At 42.7% G+C, this 15,364-nt stretch overlaps 1 protein-coding gene across 8 annotated transcripts in view; it reads left to right on the top strand.

Annotated features, from left to right (window-relative positions):
• LOC110515674 (uncharacterized) overlaps positions 1–15,364 on the top strand; it is a 252,866-nt gene that overhangs the window by 207,901 nt on the left and 29,601 nt on the right. For all 8 annotated transcript variants that reach the window (XM_090217615.1, XM_090217612.1, XM_090217614.1 and 5 more), the window contains 6 exons: positions 724–768; positions 1,031–1,093; positions 3,018–3,053; positions 9,228–9,272; positions 11,577–11,720; positions 14,708–14,774. In XM_090217615.1, coding sequence (XP_090073741.1) covers positions 724–768; positions 1,031–1,093; positions 3,018–3,053; positions 9,228–9,272; positions 11,577–11,720; positions 14,708–14,774 — 400 coding nt within the window. The remainder of the gene's footprint in view (positions 1–723; positions 769–1,030; positions 1,094–3,017; positions 3,054–9,227; positions 9,273–11,576; positions 11,721–14,707; positions 14,775–15,364) is intronic.

Below are 15,364 nucleotides of genomic sequence, written 5' to 3'. Positions count from 1 at the left end.
CAGTCCCTCAGATGTAATACTATACCCAGTGAACAGTCCCTCAGATGTAATACTATACCCAGTGAACAGTCCTGCAGATGTAATACTATACCCAGTGAACAGTCCCTCAGATGTAATACTATACCCAGTGAACAGTCCCTCAGATGTAATACTATACCCAGTGAACAGTCCTGCAGATGTAATACTATACCCAGTGAACAGTCCTTCAGATGTAATACTATACCCAGTGAACAGTCCTGCAGATGTAATACTATACCCAGTGAACAGTCCTTCAGATGTAATACTATACCCAGTGAACAGTCCTGCAGATGTAATACTATACCCAGTGAACAGTCCCTCAGATGTAATACTATACCCAGTGAACAGTCCTTCAGATGTAATACTATACCCAGTGAACAGTCCTTCAGATGTAATACTATACCCAGTGAACAGTCCCTCAGATGTAATACTATACCCAGTGAACAGTCCTTCAGATGTAATACTATACCCAGTGAACAGTCCTTCAGATGTAATACTATACCCAGTGAACAGTCCTTCAGATGTAATACTATACCCAGTCAACAGTCCTTCAGATGTACACCCACTTAGAGGGCTGTAGTACAGTAATACCTGCTGGACAGGACAGCGTTGAGGTGCTAGCTAACGTAGATGGCTAGATATATAAGACCTGTCTGAGAAGCTGTTTAATGTGTGGTGTTCTCATCCTGTCTGTGTGATTGACAGGGGAAACCTGGAGCTCGCGGTGATTCGGGGATCCCTGGGGAACCGGTAAGTAAGCCGGATGCTTTTCTCTCTCTCTCTCTCTCGCTCTCTCTCGCTCTCTCCCTCTCTCTCACACACTCTCTCGATCTCTCTCTCTCTCTCTCTCTCTCTCTCTCTCTCTCTCTCTCTCTCTCTCTCGCTCTCTATCTCTCTCTCTCTCTCTCTCTCTCTCTCTCTGTCAGCTGTCAGTCAAAGGCATCCCTACTTCTCTCTGTCACACACACACACACAGTAACAGTGACATATATGACTGTTTATTCCCTGACAGGGTGAGAGGGGCCCGCTGGGGGAGACAGGATTCCCAGGTCCTGAGGGACCCCAAGGTGCTCCTGTAAGGATTTTACTTTACCTCTGCTCCTCTTTCCTCATACCCCTGATTAGATACCTACCCTCAACGGGAGATAGTCCATACACCTAGAACAAAAAGGTGCTTTAAAGAACCTTAAAGGGTTTTTCGCCTTTCCCATAGAAGAATCCTTTGAAGAACCCTTTTTGGTTCCAGGTTTAACCCTTTTGGGTTCCATGTAGGACCCTTTCTACATGTAACCCGAAAGGGTTCTACCTGGAACCAAAAAGGGTTCACCTTTGGGGACAGCCGAAGAACCCTTTTGGAACCATTTTTTCTAAGAGTGAACATGCAGAGCCAAGTGAAATGTCACTCACTATATGTACAGTACATACAGGGCCTTTGGAAAGTATTCAGACCTCTTGACTTTTTCCACATTTTGTTACGTTACAGCCTTGTTCTAAAAATTGATTCAATTGTTATCCCCCCTCATCAATCTACACACAACACGCCATAACGACAAAGAAAAAACAGGTTTTTAGAAATGATCATTTGTCAACAACAAAAAATGAAATATGAAACATGTTTATTTAATCCATTTTAGAATAAGGCTGCAACGTAAGAAAACGTGGGAAAAGTCAAAAGGTCTGAATATGCAAATGTTACCAATGAACAGGATGGTTCCTACTTATTGCTGAGAGATGTGCAATGTTCCTATATGACTGTATAGGTTCAGACTGCCAGTATGCCGGTAGTATTAGGTTTGTAGACATAGTTTATATTGATAACAACACAGTCCCTCACATTGCAGAGCCAAGTGCTGTGTTACATTTACCATAGATGTCTGCATTTCCATATCAATGAAAGAGCTTGATTTAAGGGACAATCTGTTTAAATCTGGTTTAAATAAGCTTATTAGTCCAGGCTTGTTTTGCAGAACGATGACATTATTGTATGTTATCATCATCAGAAATGGTTTCTTTAGTTATAATTCCATCAGTATGTAAGCAGAGAGTGGAACATTAGTGTTCACACAGCAATCACCATCGTTATCCCACGCTTCAGATATCCCATTAACTGTGGAGAGAGATTACTCTGTCTGTCACAAACGGCACCCTATTCCCTATATAGTGCACTACTTTGACCAGAGCCCTATTCCCTATATAGTGCACTACTTTGACCAGAGCTCTATTCCCTATATAGTACACTACTTTGACCAGAGCCCTATTCCCTATATAGTGCACTACTTTGACCAGAGCCCTATTCCCTATATAGTGCACTACTTTGACCAGAGCCCTATTCCCTATATAGTACACTACTTTGACCAGAGCCATATTCCCTATATAGTACACTACTTTGACCAGAGCCCTATTCCCTATATAGTGCACTACTTTGACCAGAGCCTTATTCCCTATATAGTACACTACTTTGACCAGAGCCATATTCCCTATATAGTACACTACTTTGACCAGAGCCCTATTCCCTATATAGTACACTACTTTGACCAGAGCCCTATTCCCTATATAGTACACTACTTTGACCAGAGCCCTATTCCCTATATAGTACACTACTTTGACCAGAGCCCTATTCCCTATATAGTGCACTACTTTGACCAGAGCCCTATTCCCTATATAGTACACTACTTTGACCAGAGCCCTATTCCCTATATAGTACACTACTTTGACCAGAGCCCTATTCCCTATATAGTACACTACTTTGACCAGAGCCCTATTCCCTATATAGTACACTACTTTGACCAGAGCCCTATTCCCTATATAGTACACTACTTTGACCAGAGCCCTATTCCCTATATAGTACATGACTGTATTGCAGTATATAGGGAATAGGGTGCCATTTGTGACGCATACCCAGAATGCACCAGGGCCGACCGGATGGAACGTTGGATTGTTGGAGTTGATATAAAATGTCTTTGTTTACCTTCTTTGTGTTCTGGTCGTTCCTTGAGCAGGGGAGGCCCGGGAAAGATGGACTTCCTGGGTACGAGGTGAGAGAGAATAACTTAGACATACATACATACATACATACATACATACATACACACATACATACATACATACATACAGTGCCTTGCGATAGTATTCGGCCCCCTTGAACTTTGCGACCTTTTGCCACATTTCAGGCTTCAAACATAAATATATAAAACTATATATTTTTGTGAAGAATCAACAACAAGTAGGACACAATCATGAAGTGGAACGACATTTATTGGATATTTCAAACTTTTTTAACAAATCAAAAACTGAAAAATTGGGCGTGCAAAATTATTCAGCCCCCTTAAGTTAATACTTTGTAGCGCCACCTTTTGCTGCGATTACAGCTGTAAGTCGCTTGGGGTATGTCTCTATCAGTTTTGCACATTGAGAGACTGATATTTTTCCCATTCCTCCTTGCAAAACAGCTCGAGCTCAGTGAGGTTGGATGGAGAGCATTTGTGAACAGCAGTTTTCAGTTCTTTCCACAGATTCTCGATTGGATTCAGGTCTGGACTTTGACTTGGCCATTCTAACACCTGGATATGTTTATTTTTGAACCATTCCATTGTAGATTTTGCTTTATGTTTTGGATCATTGTCTTGTTGGAAGACAAATCTCCGTCCCAGTCTCAGGTCTTTTGCAGACTCCATCAGGTTTTCTTCCAGAATGGTCCTGTATGTGGCTCCATCCATCTTCCCATCAATTTTAACCATCTTCCCTGTCCCTGCTGAAGAAAAGCAGGCCCAAACCATGATGCTGCCACCACCATGTTTGACAGTGGGGATGGTGTGTTCAGCTGTGTTGCTTTTACGCCAAACATAACGTTTTGCATTGTTGCCAAAAAGTTCAATTTTGGTTTCATCTGACCAGAGCACCTTCTTCCACATGTTTGGTGTGTCTCCCAGGTGGCTTGTGGCAAATTTTAAACGACACTTTTTATGGATATCTTTAAGAAATGGCTTTCTTCTTGCCACTCTTCCATAAAGGCCAGATTTGTGCAATACACGACTGATTGTTGTCCTATGGACAGAGTCTCCCACCTCAGCTGTAGATCTCTGCAGTTCATCCAGAGTGATCATGGGCCTCTTGGCTGCATCTCTGATCAGTCTTCTCCTTGTATGAGCTGAAAGTTTAGAGGGACGGCCAGGTCTTGGTAGATTTTCAGTGGTCTGATACTCCTTCCATTTCAATATTATCGCTTGCACAGTGCTCCTTGGGATGTTTAAAGCTTGGGAAATCTTTTTGTATCCAAATCCGGCTTTAAACTTCTTCACAACAGTATCTCGGACCTGCCTGGTGTGTTCCTTGTTCTTCATGATGCTCTCTGCGCTTTTAACGGACCTCTGAGACTATCACAGTGCAGGTGCATTTATACGGAGACTTGATTACACACAGGTGGATTGTATTTATCACTGAACTTCTGGAGAGAGTTTGCTGCACTGAAAGTAAAGGGGCTGAATAATTTTGCACGCCCAATTTTTCAGTTTTTGATTTGTTAAAAAAGTTTGAAATATCCAATAAATGTCGTTCCACTTCATGATTGTGTCCCACTTGTTGTTGATTCTTCACAAAAAAATACATTTTATATCTTTATGTTTGAAGCCTGAAATGTGGCAAAAGGTCGCAAAGTTCAAGGGGGCCGAATACTTTCGCAAGGCACTGTACATACATACATACATACATACACACATACATACATACATACACACATACATACATACATACATACATACATACATACACACATACATACATACATACATACATACATACATACATACATACATACATACACATACACACACACACACACACACACACACACACACACACACACACATACATACACAATATGTCCCTCAACAAAAAGACGTACCAGCAGCATCCTTGACAGTAGTGCTGTTATCTAGCCCTTGAGCTACGGCATCACAACAGGTGCATTAAAACACTTCTATTTGCATATTAGACCATTGAACGATAACAACTCAAAGGTATCCTACATATGTTGGGCTGTGTTGACTTTTAGTCTTTGTATACTAACTAGACAGTTAATGCTGGGACGCAGTCATAGATAACTGTTCGTAATAAAGGGAAGAATGATCTATTTTCATATCCAGATAAGTGTTTGGATAAAACTTAGCGAGTAAAAAATAAAACAACTGCCACTGTGATCTCTACTGGAAATATCACTAGTTGTGTTTTGTACTCTGTCATATAACATCACTAGTTGTGTTTTATACTCTGTCATATAACATCACTAGTTGTGTTTTATACTCTGTCATATAACATCACTAGTTGTGTTTTATACTCTGTCATATAACATCACTAGTTGTGTTTTATACTCTGTCATATAACATGTCTAGTTGTGTTTTATACTCTGTCATATAACATCACTAGTTGTGTTTTATACTCTGTCATATAACATGTCTAGTTGTGTTTTATACTCTGTCATATAACATGACTAGTTGTGTTTTATACTCTGTCATATAACATGACTAGTTGTGTTGTATACTCTGTCATATAACATGACTAGTTGTGTTTTATTCTCTGTCATATAACATGACTAGTTGTGTTTTATACTCTGTCATATAACATGACTAGTTGTGTTGTATACTCTGTCATATAACATGACTAGTTGTGTTGTATACTCTGTCATATAACATGACTAGTTGTGTTGTATACTCTGTCATATAACATGACTAGTTGTGTTTTGTTCTCTGTCATATGACATCACTAGTTGTGTTTTGTACAACTAATTAGCTGAACTATAACAGTATGATTCACCATCAACTCCATTCTAATTAGCTGAACTATAACAGTATGATTCACCATCAACTCCATTCTAATTAGCTGAACTATAACAGTATGATTCACCATCAACTCCATTCTAATTAGCTGAACTATAACAGTATGATTCACCATCAACTCCATTCTAATTAGCTGAACTATAACAGTATGATTCACCATCAACGCCATTCTAATTAGCTGAACTATAACAGTATGATTCACCATCAACTCCATTCTAATTAGCTGAACCATAAATACCAACAACAGATACAGTAACTGGTCGGTACATTGGTACATCTGTCAGTCTTTATCACAGAGATCTCAACAGTAACTGGTCGGTACATTGGTACATCTGTCAGTCTACATCACAGAGATCTCAACAGTGACTGGTCGGTACATTGGTACATCTGTCAGTCTTTATTACAGAGATCTCAACAGTAACTGGTCGGTACATTGGTACATCTGTCAGTCTACATCACAGAGATCTCAACAGTAACTGGTCGGTACATTGGTACATCTGTCAGTCTACATCACAGAGATCTCAACAGTGACTGGTCGGTACATTGGTACATCTGTCAGTCTTTATTACAGAGATCTCAACAGTAACTGGTCGGTACATTGGTACATCTGTCAGTCTACATCACAGAGATTTCAACAGTAACTGGTCGGTACATTGGTACATCTGTCAGTCTTTATTACAGAGATCTCAACAGTAACTGGTCGGTACATTGGTACATCTGTCAGTCTTTATTACAGAGATCTCAATAGTAACTGGCCGGTACATTGGTACATCTGTCAGTCTACATCACAGAGATCTCAACAGTAACTGGTCGGTACATTGGTACATCCGTCAGTCTACATCACAGAGATCTCAACAGTAACTGGTCGGTACATTGGTACATCTGTCAGTCTACATCACAGAGATCTCAACAGTGACTGGTCGGTACATTGGTACATCTGTCAGTCTACATCACAGAGATCTCAACAGTGACTGGTCGGTACATTGGTACATCTGTCAGTCTACATCACAGAGATCTCAACAGTAACTGGTCGGTACATTGGTACATCTGTCAGTCTTTATTACAGAGATCTCAACAGTAACTGGTCGGTACATTTGTACATCTGTCAGTCTACATCACAGAGATCTCAACAGTGACTGGTCGGTACATTGGTACATCTGTCAGTCTACATCACAGAGATCTCAACAGTGACTGGTCGGTACATTGGTACATCTGTCAGTCTACATCACAGAGATCTCAACAGTAACTGGTCGGTACATTGGTACATCTGTCAGTCTACATCACAGAGATCTCAACAGTGACTGGTCGGTACATTGGTACATCTGTCAGTCTACATCACAGAGATCTCAACAGTAACTGGTCGGTACATTGGTACATCTGTCAGTCTACATCACAGAGATCTCAACAGTAACTGGTCGGTACATTGGTACATCTGTCAGTCTACATCACAGAGATCTCAACAGTAACTGGTCGGTACATTGGTACATCTGTCAGTCTACATCACAGAGATCTCAACAGTGAGCGGAAGGAAGGGCCAACTTCTTATTATTTCACCCACTTCCATCAACAACATCTTGGAGCGGGAGAGAGGGGGAGAGGGGGAGAGGGAGAGAGGGAGAGGGAGAGAGGGGGAGATGGAGAGAGGGAGAGGGGGAGAGGGGGAGGGAGAGAGATTTTAATGCCTTGTTGTTAGATGGTGTATCTCTTGTTCTCAATCATTTGGTGGGGCAACAGTGCCATCTAGCAGGTGAATGTGCTCCTATTCTAAACGTTCCCTAAAAACTCCTCTCACTGTACTGCAATGATCTGGCTTTGAGGTTTAATGCCAGGCCCAGAGAGCGAAGATGGAAGTCGAATTCAGTGGGCACGATGATAGATGTAAGCCTCCCATCAGGCGTTGGGGAATAACATAGCAGAAATAAAAAATAGAGAGAGGGCTGCAGATGAATGTAGGCGAGGAGGAGGAGAACAGACTTCTCTGCTGCCCGTTGCTTTTAAAACCACATGATCGTGTCAGATTGCATTTTGCATGGAGACAGTAATCCTCGCAGTAAATGGATACAAAGATGTTCCCAGAGGTTATACAGTCAGTGAGATGGAGGGAGCGAGGGAGACCTGGAAAGCAAGAGAGGAGAATGGAGGAGTGTAGTTCTGAGAGCAGTGTTGCACATAGAGCTAACGACAGGTGTTTCTCTCCCAGCTAGGGAGGGAGGGAGAAGGCAGGCAGGGAGGCAGGCAGGCAGAGTAGGAGGGAGGCAGGGAGGGAGGGAGGGAGGGAGGGAGCAGGCAGGCAGGCAGGCAGGAAGGCAGGCAGAGTAGGAGGGAGGCAGGGAGGGAGGGAGGGAGGGAGGGAGGGAGCAGGCAGGCAGGCAGGCAGGCAGGCAGGCAGAGTAGGAGGGAGGGAGGGAGGGAGGGAGGGAGGGAGGGGGCAGGCAGGCAGGCAGAGTAGTAGGAGGGAGGGAGGGAGGGAGGGAGGGAGGGAGGGAGGGAGGGGGCGGGCAGGCAGGCAGGCAGGCAGAGTAGTAGGAGGGAGGGAGGGAGGGAGGGAGGGAGGGAGGGAGGGAGGGAGGGAGGGAGGAGGCATACAGTCCACAGAGGGAAGTGGGGCTATGTGATGCAGGGAAGCTGTGACAGACAATGTGGAAGGTGAAACACAGTCCTTGGAGAACTCCATACATCCTCAGACACAGGAACAACAGTCATCCCAGAATCATTTAAAAAGGTTGTTTTTTGATTGAGGATTTGGAATGAAAGACATCCTGTCAATCACTTCACTGCTGCCACCAAGTGTTAAGATTATAACGGGACCTGGCAGTCTAGTTATTGCAACAATAAACCTTTTTTGAATGTGAATAAGCTAAGACACAAGCGTGGGTTGGGAAATTTAAAATTATAAGCAATCATTAAATGACCCTGAGTGTGGAGGATTGGTTGATGTTGATGGGGGTGATTACAGAGCAACAGATTAGACCCACATTGGCCTCAGTGGGTGTCTGAACAAAAGCAGTGTGCTTTTGAGTGCTAGGAAAGGAGGGGAGAGTTGAAGAGGAGAGGAGAGGAGAGGAGAGGAGAGGAGAGGAGAGGAGAGGAGAGGAGAGGAGAGGAGAGGAGAGGAGAGGAGAGGAGAGGAGAGGAGGAATGTCAGATTTAGAGAGTGGGGAGGAATGGAGAGGACAAAGAGAGGAGTGGGTAAAGAGAGAGAAGACTAGCCTTGGGGTCATCTTCATTCCAAATATCCAATTATTTAGCAGTGCTCTTTGCTCTTCTCTCTGGTCTGGAGGGACTTCTCTGTCTCTCTGCAATCAGCAGAGTATTTCAGACAGAACCTGCAGTCCTCTGTCATGTGTTCATACTGTGATCTGTTTTATCTTCTTACAGGGAGCCACAGGTAGACTAGGAGACAGAGGATCCAAGGGAGAACGGGTAAGCACCTTTATTTTGTTTCTCTGACGCTGTTTTCCATAAACACAACTCATTGTTTGTGATGGAAAAATATCACACAGAACCTAACCCAACCAAAAGGCAATGATGCATAGAAACACATGTTTTTCCCCCTGAGGTGCCTAAGTATTTGATAAAGGCTTCTGAAATTCAATGCATTTTGTATGCCACCATTGTATTTCTGAAACCCCTATTTATAAAACCCTGTCACAGTCTTCTACAGTGTAATCTGTTTCTAAAGCCCTGTCACAGTCTTCTACAGTGTAATCTGTTTCTAAAGCCCTGTCACAGTCTTCTACAGTGTAATATGTTTCTAAAGCCCTGTCACAGTCTTCTACAGTGTAATCTGTTTCTAAAGCCCTGTCACAGTCTTCTACAGTGTAATCTGTTTCTAAAGCCCTGTCACAGTCTTCTACAGTGTAATCTGTTTCTAAAGCCCTGTCACAGTCTTCTACAGTGTAATCTGTTTCTAAAACCCTGTCACAGTCTTCTACAGTGTAATCTGTTATAAAGTCCCGTCACAATCTTCTACAGTGTAATCTGTTTATAAAGCCCTGTCACAGTCTTCTACAGTGTAATCTGTTTATAAAGCCCTGTCACAGTCTTCTACAGTGTAATCTGTTATAAAGCCCTGTCACAGTCTTCTACAGTGTAATCTGTTATAAAGCCCTGTCACAGTCTTCTACAGTGTAATCTGTTTATAAAGCCCTGTCACAGTCTTCTACAGTGTAATCTGTTTATAAAGCCCTGTCACAGTCTTCTACAGTGTAATATGTTTATAAAGCCCCGTCACAGTCTTCTACAGTGTAATATGTTTATAAAGCCCTGTCACAGTCTTCTACAGTGTAATCTGTTTATAAAGCCCTGTCACAGTCTTCTACAGTGTAATCTGTTTATAAAGCCATGTCACAGTCTTCTACAGTGTAATCTGTTTATAAAGCCCTGTCACAGTCTTCTACAGTGTAATCTGTTTATAAAGCCCTGTCACAGTCTTCTACAGTGTAATCTGTTTATAAAGCCCCGTCACAGTTTTCTACAGTGTAATCTGTTTCTAAAGCCCTGTCACAGTCTTCTACAGTGTAATCTGTTTCTAAAGCCCTGTCACAGTCTTCTACAGTGTAATCTGTTTATAAAGCCCCGTCACAGTCTTCTACAGTGTAATCTGTTTCTAAAGCCCTGTCACAGTCTTCAACAGTGTAATCTGTTTCTAAAATCCTGTCACAGTCTTCAACAGTGTAATCTGTTTATAAAGCCCTGTCACAGTCTTCTACAGTGTAATCTGTTTATAAAGCCCTGTCACAGTCTTCTACAGTGTAATCTGTTTCTAAAGCCCTGTCACAGTCTTCTACAGTGTAATCTGTTCATAAAGCCCTGTCACAGTCTTCTACAGTGTAATCTGTTTATAAAGCCCTGTCACAGTCTTCTACAGTGTAATCTGTTTCTAAAGCCCTGTCACAGTCTTCTACAGTGTAATCTGTTTATAAAGCCCTGTCACAGTCTTCTACAGTGTAATCTGTTTATAAAGCCCTGTCACAGTCTTCTACAGTGTAATCTGTTTATAAAGCCCTGTCACAGTCTTCTACAGTGTAATCTGTTTATAAAGCCCTGTCACAGTCTTCTACAGTGTAATCTGTTTATAAAGCCCTGTCACAGTCTTCTACAGTGTAATCTGTTTATAAAGCCCTGTCACAGTCTTCTACAGTGTAATCTGTTCCCAAATGCTAGTAATGGCGGTTTGTAGGAGAGCTAAGATACATGGTGACAGAATTGGCCACAGACCCTGGGGATGTGTATCTGAGTGGGCTCAATCAGGGTAATGGCTGGATGAGGACTGATTGAGTAATGCTGAGGCGTTGGTAGCGACAGTATCAGACCAAAGCCAGAATGGCCTTATGCCAATGCTCTATCAGAATGCCTCCGGTACAGTCTGGAGTGGGACTGACAACAACCCCGTCACCCTTTTATTTAACCAGGCAAGTCAATTAAGAATATTTTCTTATTTACAATGATGGCCTAGTTAAATAAAGTGATTGTAGATCTGAATGGGAAACCGGAGGGTGTGCTGTAAACCACATGGCGGGAGCTCACCAGCCAGCTAGATTTAACCATTATACAGATTGGTATATTGAAATATATATGTATTGTTTTATACTGTCAGGTATTACTGCACTGTTGGAACTAGGAACACAAGCATTTCACTACACCCTTCGATAACATCTGCTAAACATGTGTACATGACCAATACAAATTTGATTTGATTGTTCTTTACTGATTCTCCTACTGCAGGGGGACCCAGGGATACCTGGAGCGAGGGGAGTCCAAGGAGAGAGGGGAAGGACAGGAGACCCAGGAATAGTGGGACCTATCGGGCCCCAAGGCCACCGAGGGGACCCTGGTCCCCCAGGTCCCATAGCATCACCAAGCCCTCTGGTACGTTGTTATATCTCCATCACCAAACTCCACCTCCGCCAAACTCCCATCTTGAATGATGTTGAATAAATGTGTTATCAGGTTTGTTGTGAATGATCCTGTAACACTCATAAAGGTGTCATTACCTGTTTTTTAAAGGTGTTGTGAATGATCCTGTCATAAAGGTGTCATGACCTGTTTTATAAAGGTGTTGTGAATGTCTTATCCCCTTTAAGGTATGTTTTACAGAGATCTCCCGACACTCATAGAGATCTCCCAACAGAGATCTCCCAACACTCATAGAGATCTCCCAACAGAGATCTCCCAACACTCATAAAGATCTCCCAACAGAGATCTCCCAACACTCATAGAGATCTCCCAACAGAGATCTCCAAACACTCATAGAGATCTCCCAACAGAGATCTCCCAACACTCATAAAGATCTCCCAACAGAGATCTCCCAACACTCATAGAGATCTCCCAACAGAGATCTCCCAACACTCATAGTTCAACCATAAACCCATAGAAATTCATGCTCCACATTTTTGTGTGTGTTTGTCTATACCCGCCCATAAAATCAAAGACTATCCTCAGTCACACATAATTATAGAATCTAAACGTCCTCCTTTCTTTAGTGGTCTAAGTAATTAGCGTATATCTCTCTTTCTCTGTAAATGAATGCAGTACTGCAGTAGCATAGAGTTGTGTGAAGCTGTGTGGAGCAACATATGACACAGCAGATAACAGATAGGCATAATGAAGCCAGCTAGGTTGTTTCTGCTCCTCACCTCCCACTCCTGATCAGCTCAACCCACAGGGGGGTCGGGAGAGAGGGAAGGAGAGAAGGGCTAGAGAGAGAGGGGCGGAGAGAGGGAGAAGGAGAGAGGACTAGAGAGAGAGGAGCGCAGAGAGGGAAGGAGAGAGGGCTAGAGAGAGCGAGAGAAGGAGAGAGGGCTAGAGGGAGCGAGAGAAGGAGAGACAGCTAGAGAGAGAGGGAAGGAGAGAGGGAAAGAGAGAGAGGGAAGGAGAGAGGGAAAGAGAGAGAGGGAAGGAGAGAGGGAAAGAGAGAGAGTGAAGGAGAGAGGGAAAGAGAGAGATGGAAGAAATGAGAGAGATGGAAGAAAGGAGAGAGATGGAAGAAAGGAGAGAGATGGAAGAAAGGAGAGAGATGGAGGAAATGAGAGAGGGAGAGGAAAGAAGAGAGAGTGAGGAAAGGAGGGAGAGGGAGGAAAGAAGAGAGAGGGAGGAAAGGAGAGAGAATGAGGGAAAGAGAGAGAGGGAAAGAGAGGGAAAGAGAGAGAGGGAAGGAGAGAGGGCTAGAGAGAGGGAAAGAGAGAGAGTGAAGGAGAGAGGGAAAGAGAGAGATGGAAGAAATGAGAGAGATGGAAGAAAGGAGAGAGATGGAAGACATGAGAGAGATGTAGGAAAGGAGAGAGATGGAGGAAATGAGAGAGAGAGAGGAAAGAAGAGAGAGGGAGGAAAGGAGGGAGAGGGAGGAAAGAAGAGAGAGGGAGGAAAGGAGAGAGAATGAGGAAAGGAGAGAGAGCGAGGAAAGGAGAGAGGAATAGAGAGAAAGAGAGAGATGGAGAGAGCGTGGGAGTGAGGAGAGAGAGAAGGAGAGAGCGTGGGAGTGAGGAGAGAGAGGAGAGAGTGTGGGAGTGAGGAGAGAGAGAAGGAGAGAGTGTGGGAGTGAGGAGAGAGAGAAGGAGAGAGTGTGGGAGAGAGGAGAGAGAGAAGGAAAGAGCGTGGGAGTGAGGAGAGAGCTGGATAGGATGGAAAAACACCTCTGTGTGTCACAGCTATTCTACACGCAGCATGTAGAGGGTTACATAACACAACAGAGGTGAAAGACTTCTGAATGCCAAGAAAACAAGTACTAAAGGGTTACCCTCCTATATCTTTCTCTCATAGAACAGAACAGTGACCCTATTAAACACAAAAGTACATTGGCAACTCATCCCGTGGTATTCAGCACTGCCAAAACACAAGTACCCTGTTTTTAAACCAGTCGCAATAGAACACGATAATATTTGAGTGATCAATATCGATGTTTGAAAATGGCCCTGAATATTGTTACTTTAACACCTTTATAAAGTTCCTCGGGTTTGGTTTTATCCTCTCCTCTACCTATCAAGACACAGACAATACGAAGAACCTTTTAGAAAGTGGTCCACAGATGATCACAGTTCATTGTAACAGTATATGAGGTTTAAGCTCTGATTGCAAAGGTGTTTCAAACACACAAGTCCCTTTTTTTCTCCCTGGGTTTTATTCTAGTTGTTCATACTACTGGGTGTTTAGTGGAGCCTCACACTCATGAATCTCATTCCTTTATCCGTACCACAATCTGGAGTCCACCAGAAATACAGTATTATAATGCATTTCTCAGTCGTTTCCTTGGGCAGTCAGAAGAATATGAAAAAGCATTTCTACAGCTAGGATTTCCATTCCATTCTGTTGCCAATGTTCTCCTCTACAATTCAAGGCTCTCTCCACACAAACATTCTGAGCAAACAGCAATCTTACTTTGAGCCTGAGATAGATGGCAGGGAAACAGGGAAACAGGGAGAGAGGAGTTGATTATTATGCCATGAAGCATTGCATCTCTTTATCTCTGAAGACACTGCAATTTTATAACACGCTGAATAAAACATGAACTACTGCTGTCTCACTAATTACATTTTCTTAATCTGTTAAAGACGTTTTGGTTAAGTTTGTGTTATTCTGTTTCTCTCTCTTATGCCTGTCTGTCTGTATATCTCTCTCTCTCTCTCTCTCTCTCTCTCTCTCACTCTCTCTCTCTCTCTGTCTCTCTCGCTCTCTCTATTTCACTCTCTTTCTCTCTCTCTCTCTCTCTCTCTCTCTCTCTCTCTCTCTCTCTCTCTCTCTCTCTCTCTATTTCACTCTCTTTCTCTCTCTCTCTATCTCTCTCTCTCTCACTCTTTCTCTCTCTCTCTCTCTCTCTCTCGCTCTCTCTCTCTCTCTCTCTCTCTCTCTCTCTCACACAGAATGATGCCAATTCCATGGAGGAAATTAAAATGTTTATCCAGAGTGAAGTATTGCGGTTGTTTGAAGGTACAGCTGTTACGTCTGAATCCTAACTTGTTGTCGACCCAATTTATCCTTCAGGGGGTCCCTTTGTTTTCTCCTCACTCTTTTAAGGATTTCAGGATTTCTAAATCGGGGGGGGAATCTAAATTGGATATTGTTGCCTTAGTTCTTCAGGAAGTAAAAGAGTCCCAAGTAAACTAATAGTTGATGCTGGGTGAAGGTATTTTATTGTTCTGCCACTGTGTTGTGATATTGAATGGCAGAGTGGTATGCAAGCCTCGGTTTAGTACATATCCTAACTAACTAATGAGCTACTGTATCACCTATTCTACCGTTTTATGTTTTCTGATACAGAATTTCAATTTGAGAGCTTGGGCCTGTAAGGTTCTGTCTGAGTTATGGACATTTCGTTGTTCTGTTCAATGTTTTCTACCTATATAGTAGTCTAAATAGCCCAATTCATGTTGTTAAATTCAAAATAATAAAATATACAAATTGCTGACACCATTCAAACCAATGAGGGTTTGGAATTTTAAAGCCAATTATTTCAGAATCATATTTTTGCAGATAGAACCTTATAGTCACAAGCTCTTGAATTGTCTAGAGAGTGTTGG

Source organism: Oncorhynchus mykiss, chromosome 23 (assembly GCF_057628025.1).
Source record: "Oncorhynchus mykiss isolate SJ-2025 chromosome 23, ASM5762802v1, whole genome shotgun sequence".
Classification (NCBI taxonomy): Eukaryota; Metazoa; Chordata; class Actinopteri; order Salmoniformes; family Salmonidae; genus Oncorhynchus; species Oncorhynchus mykiss.
This window is presented reverse-complemented; position numbering and strand designations above follow the sequence as displayed.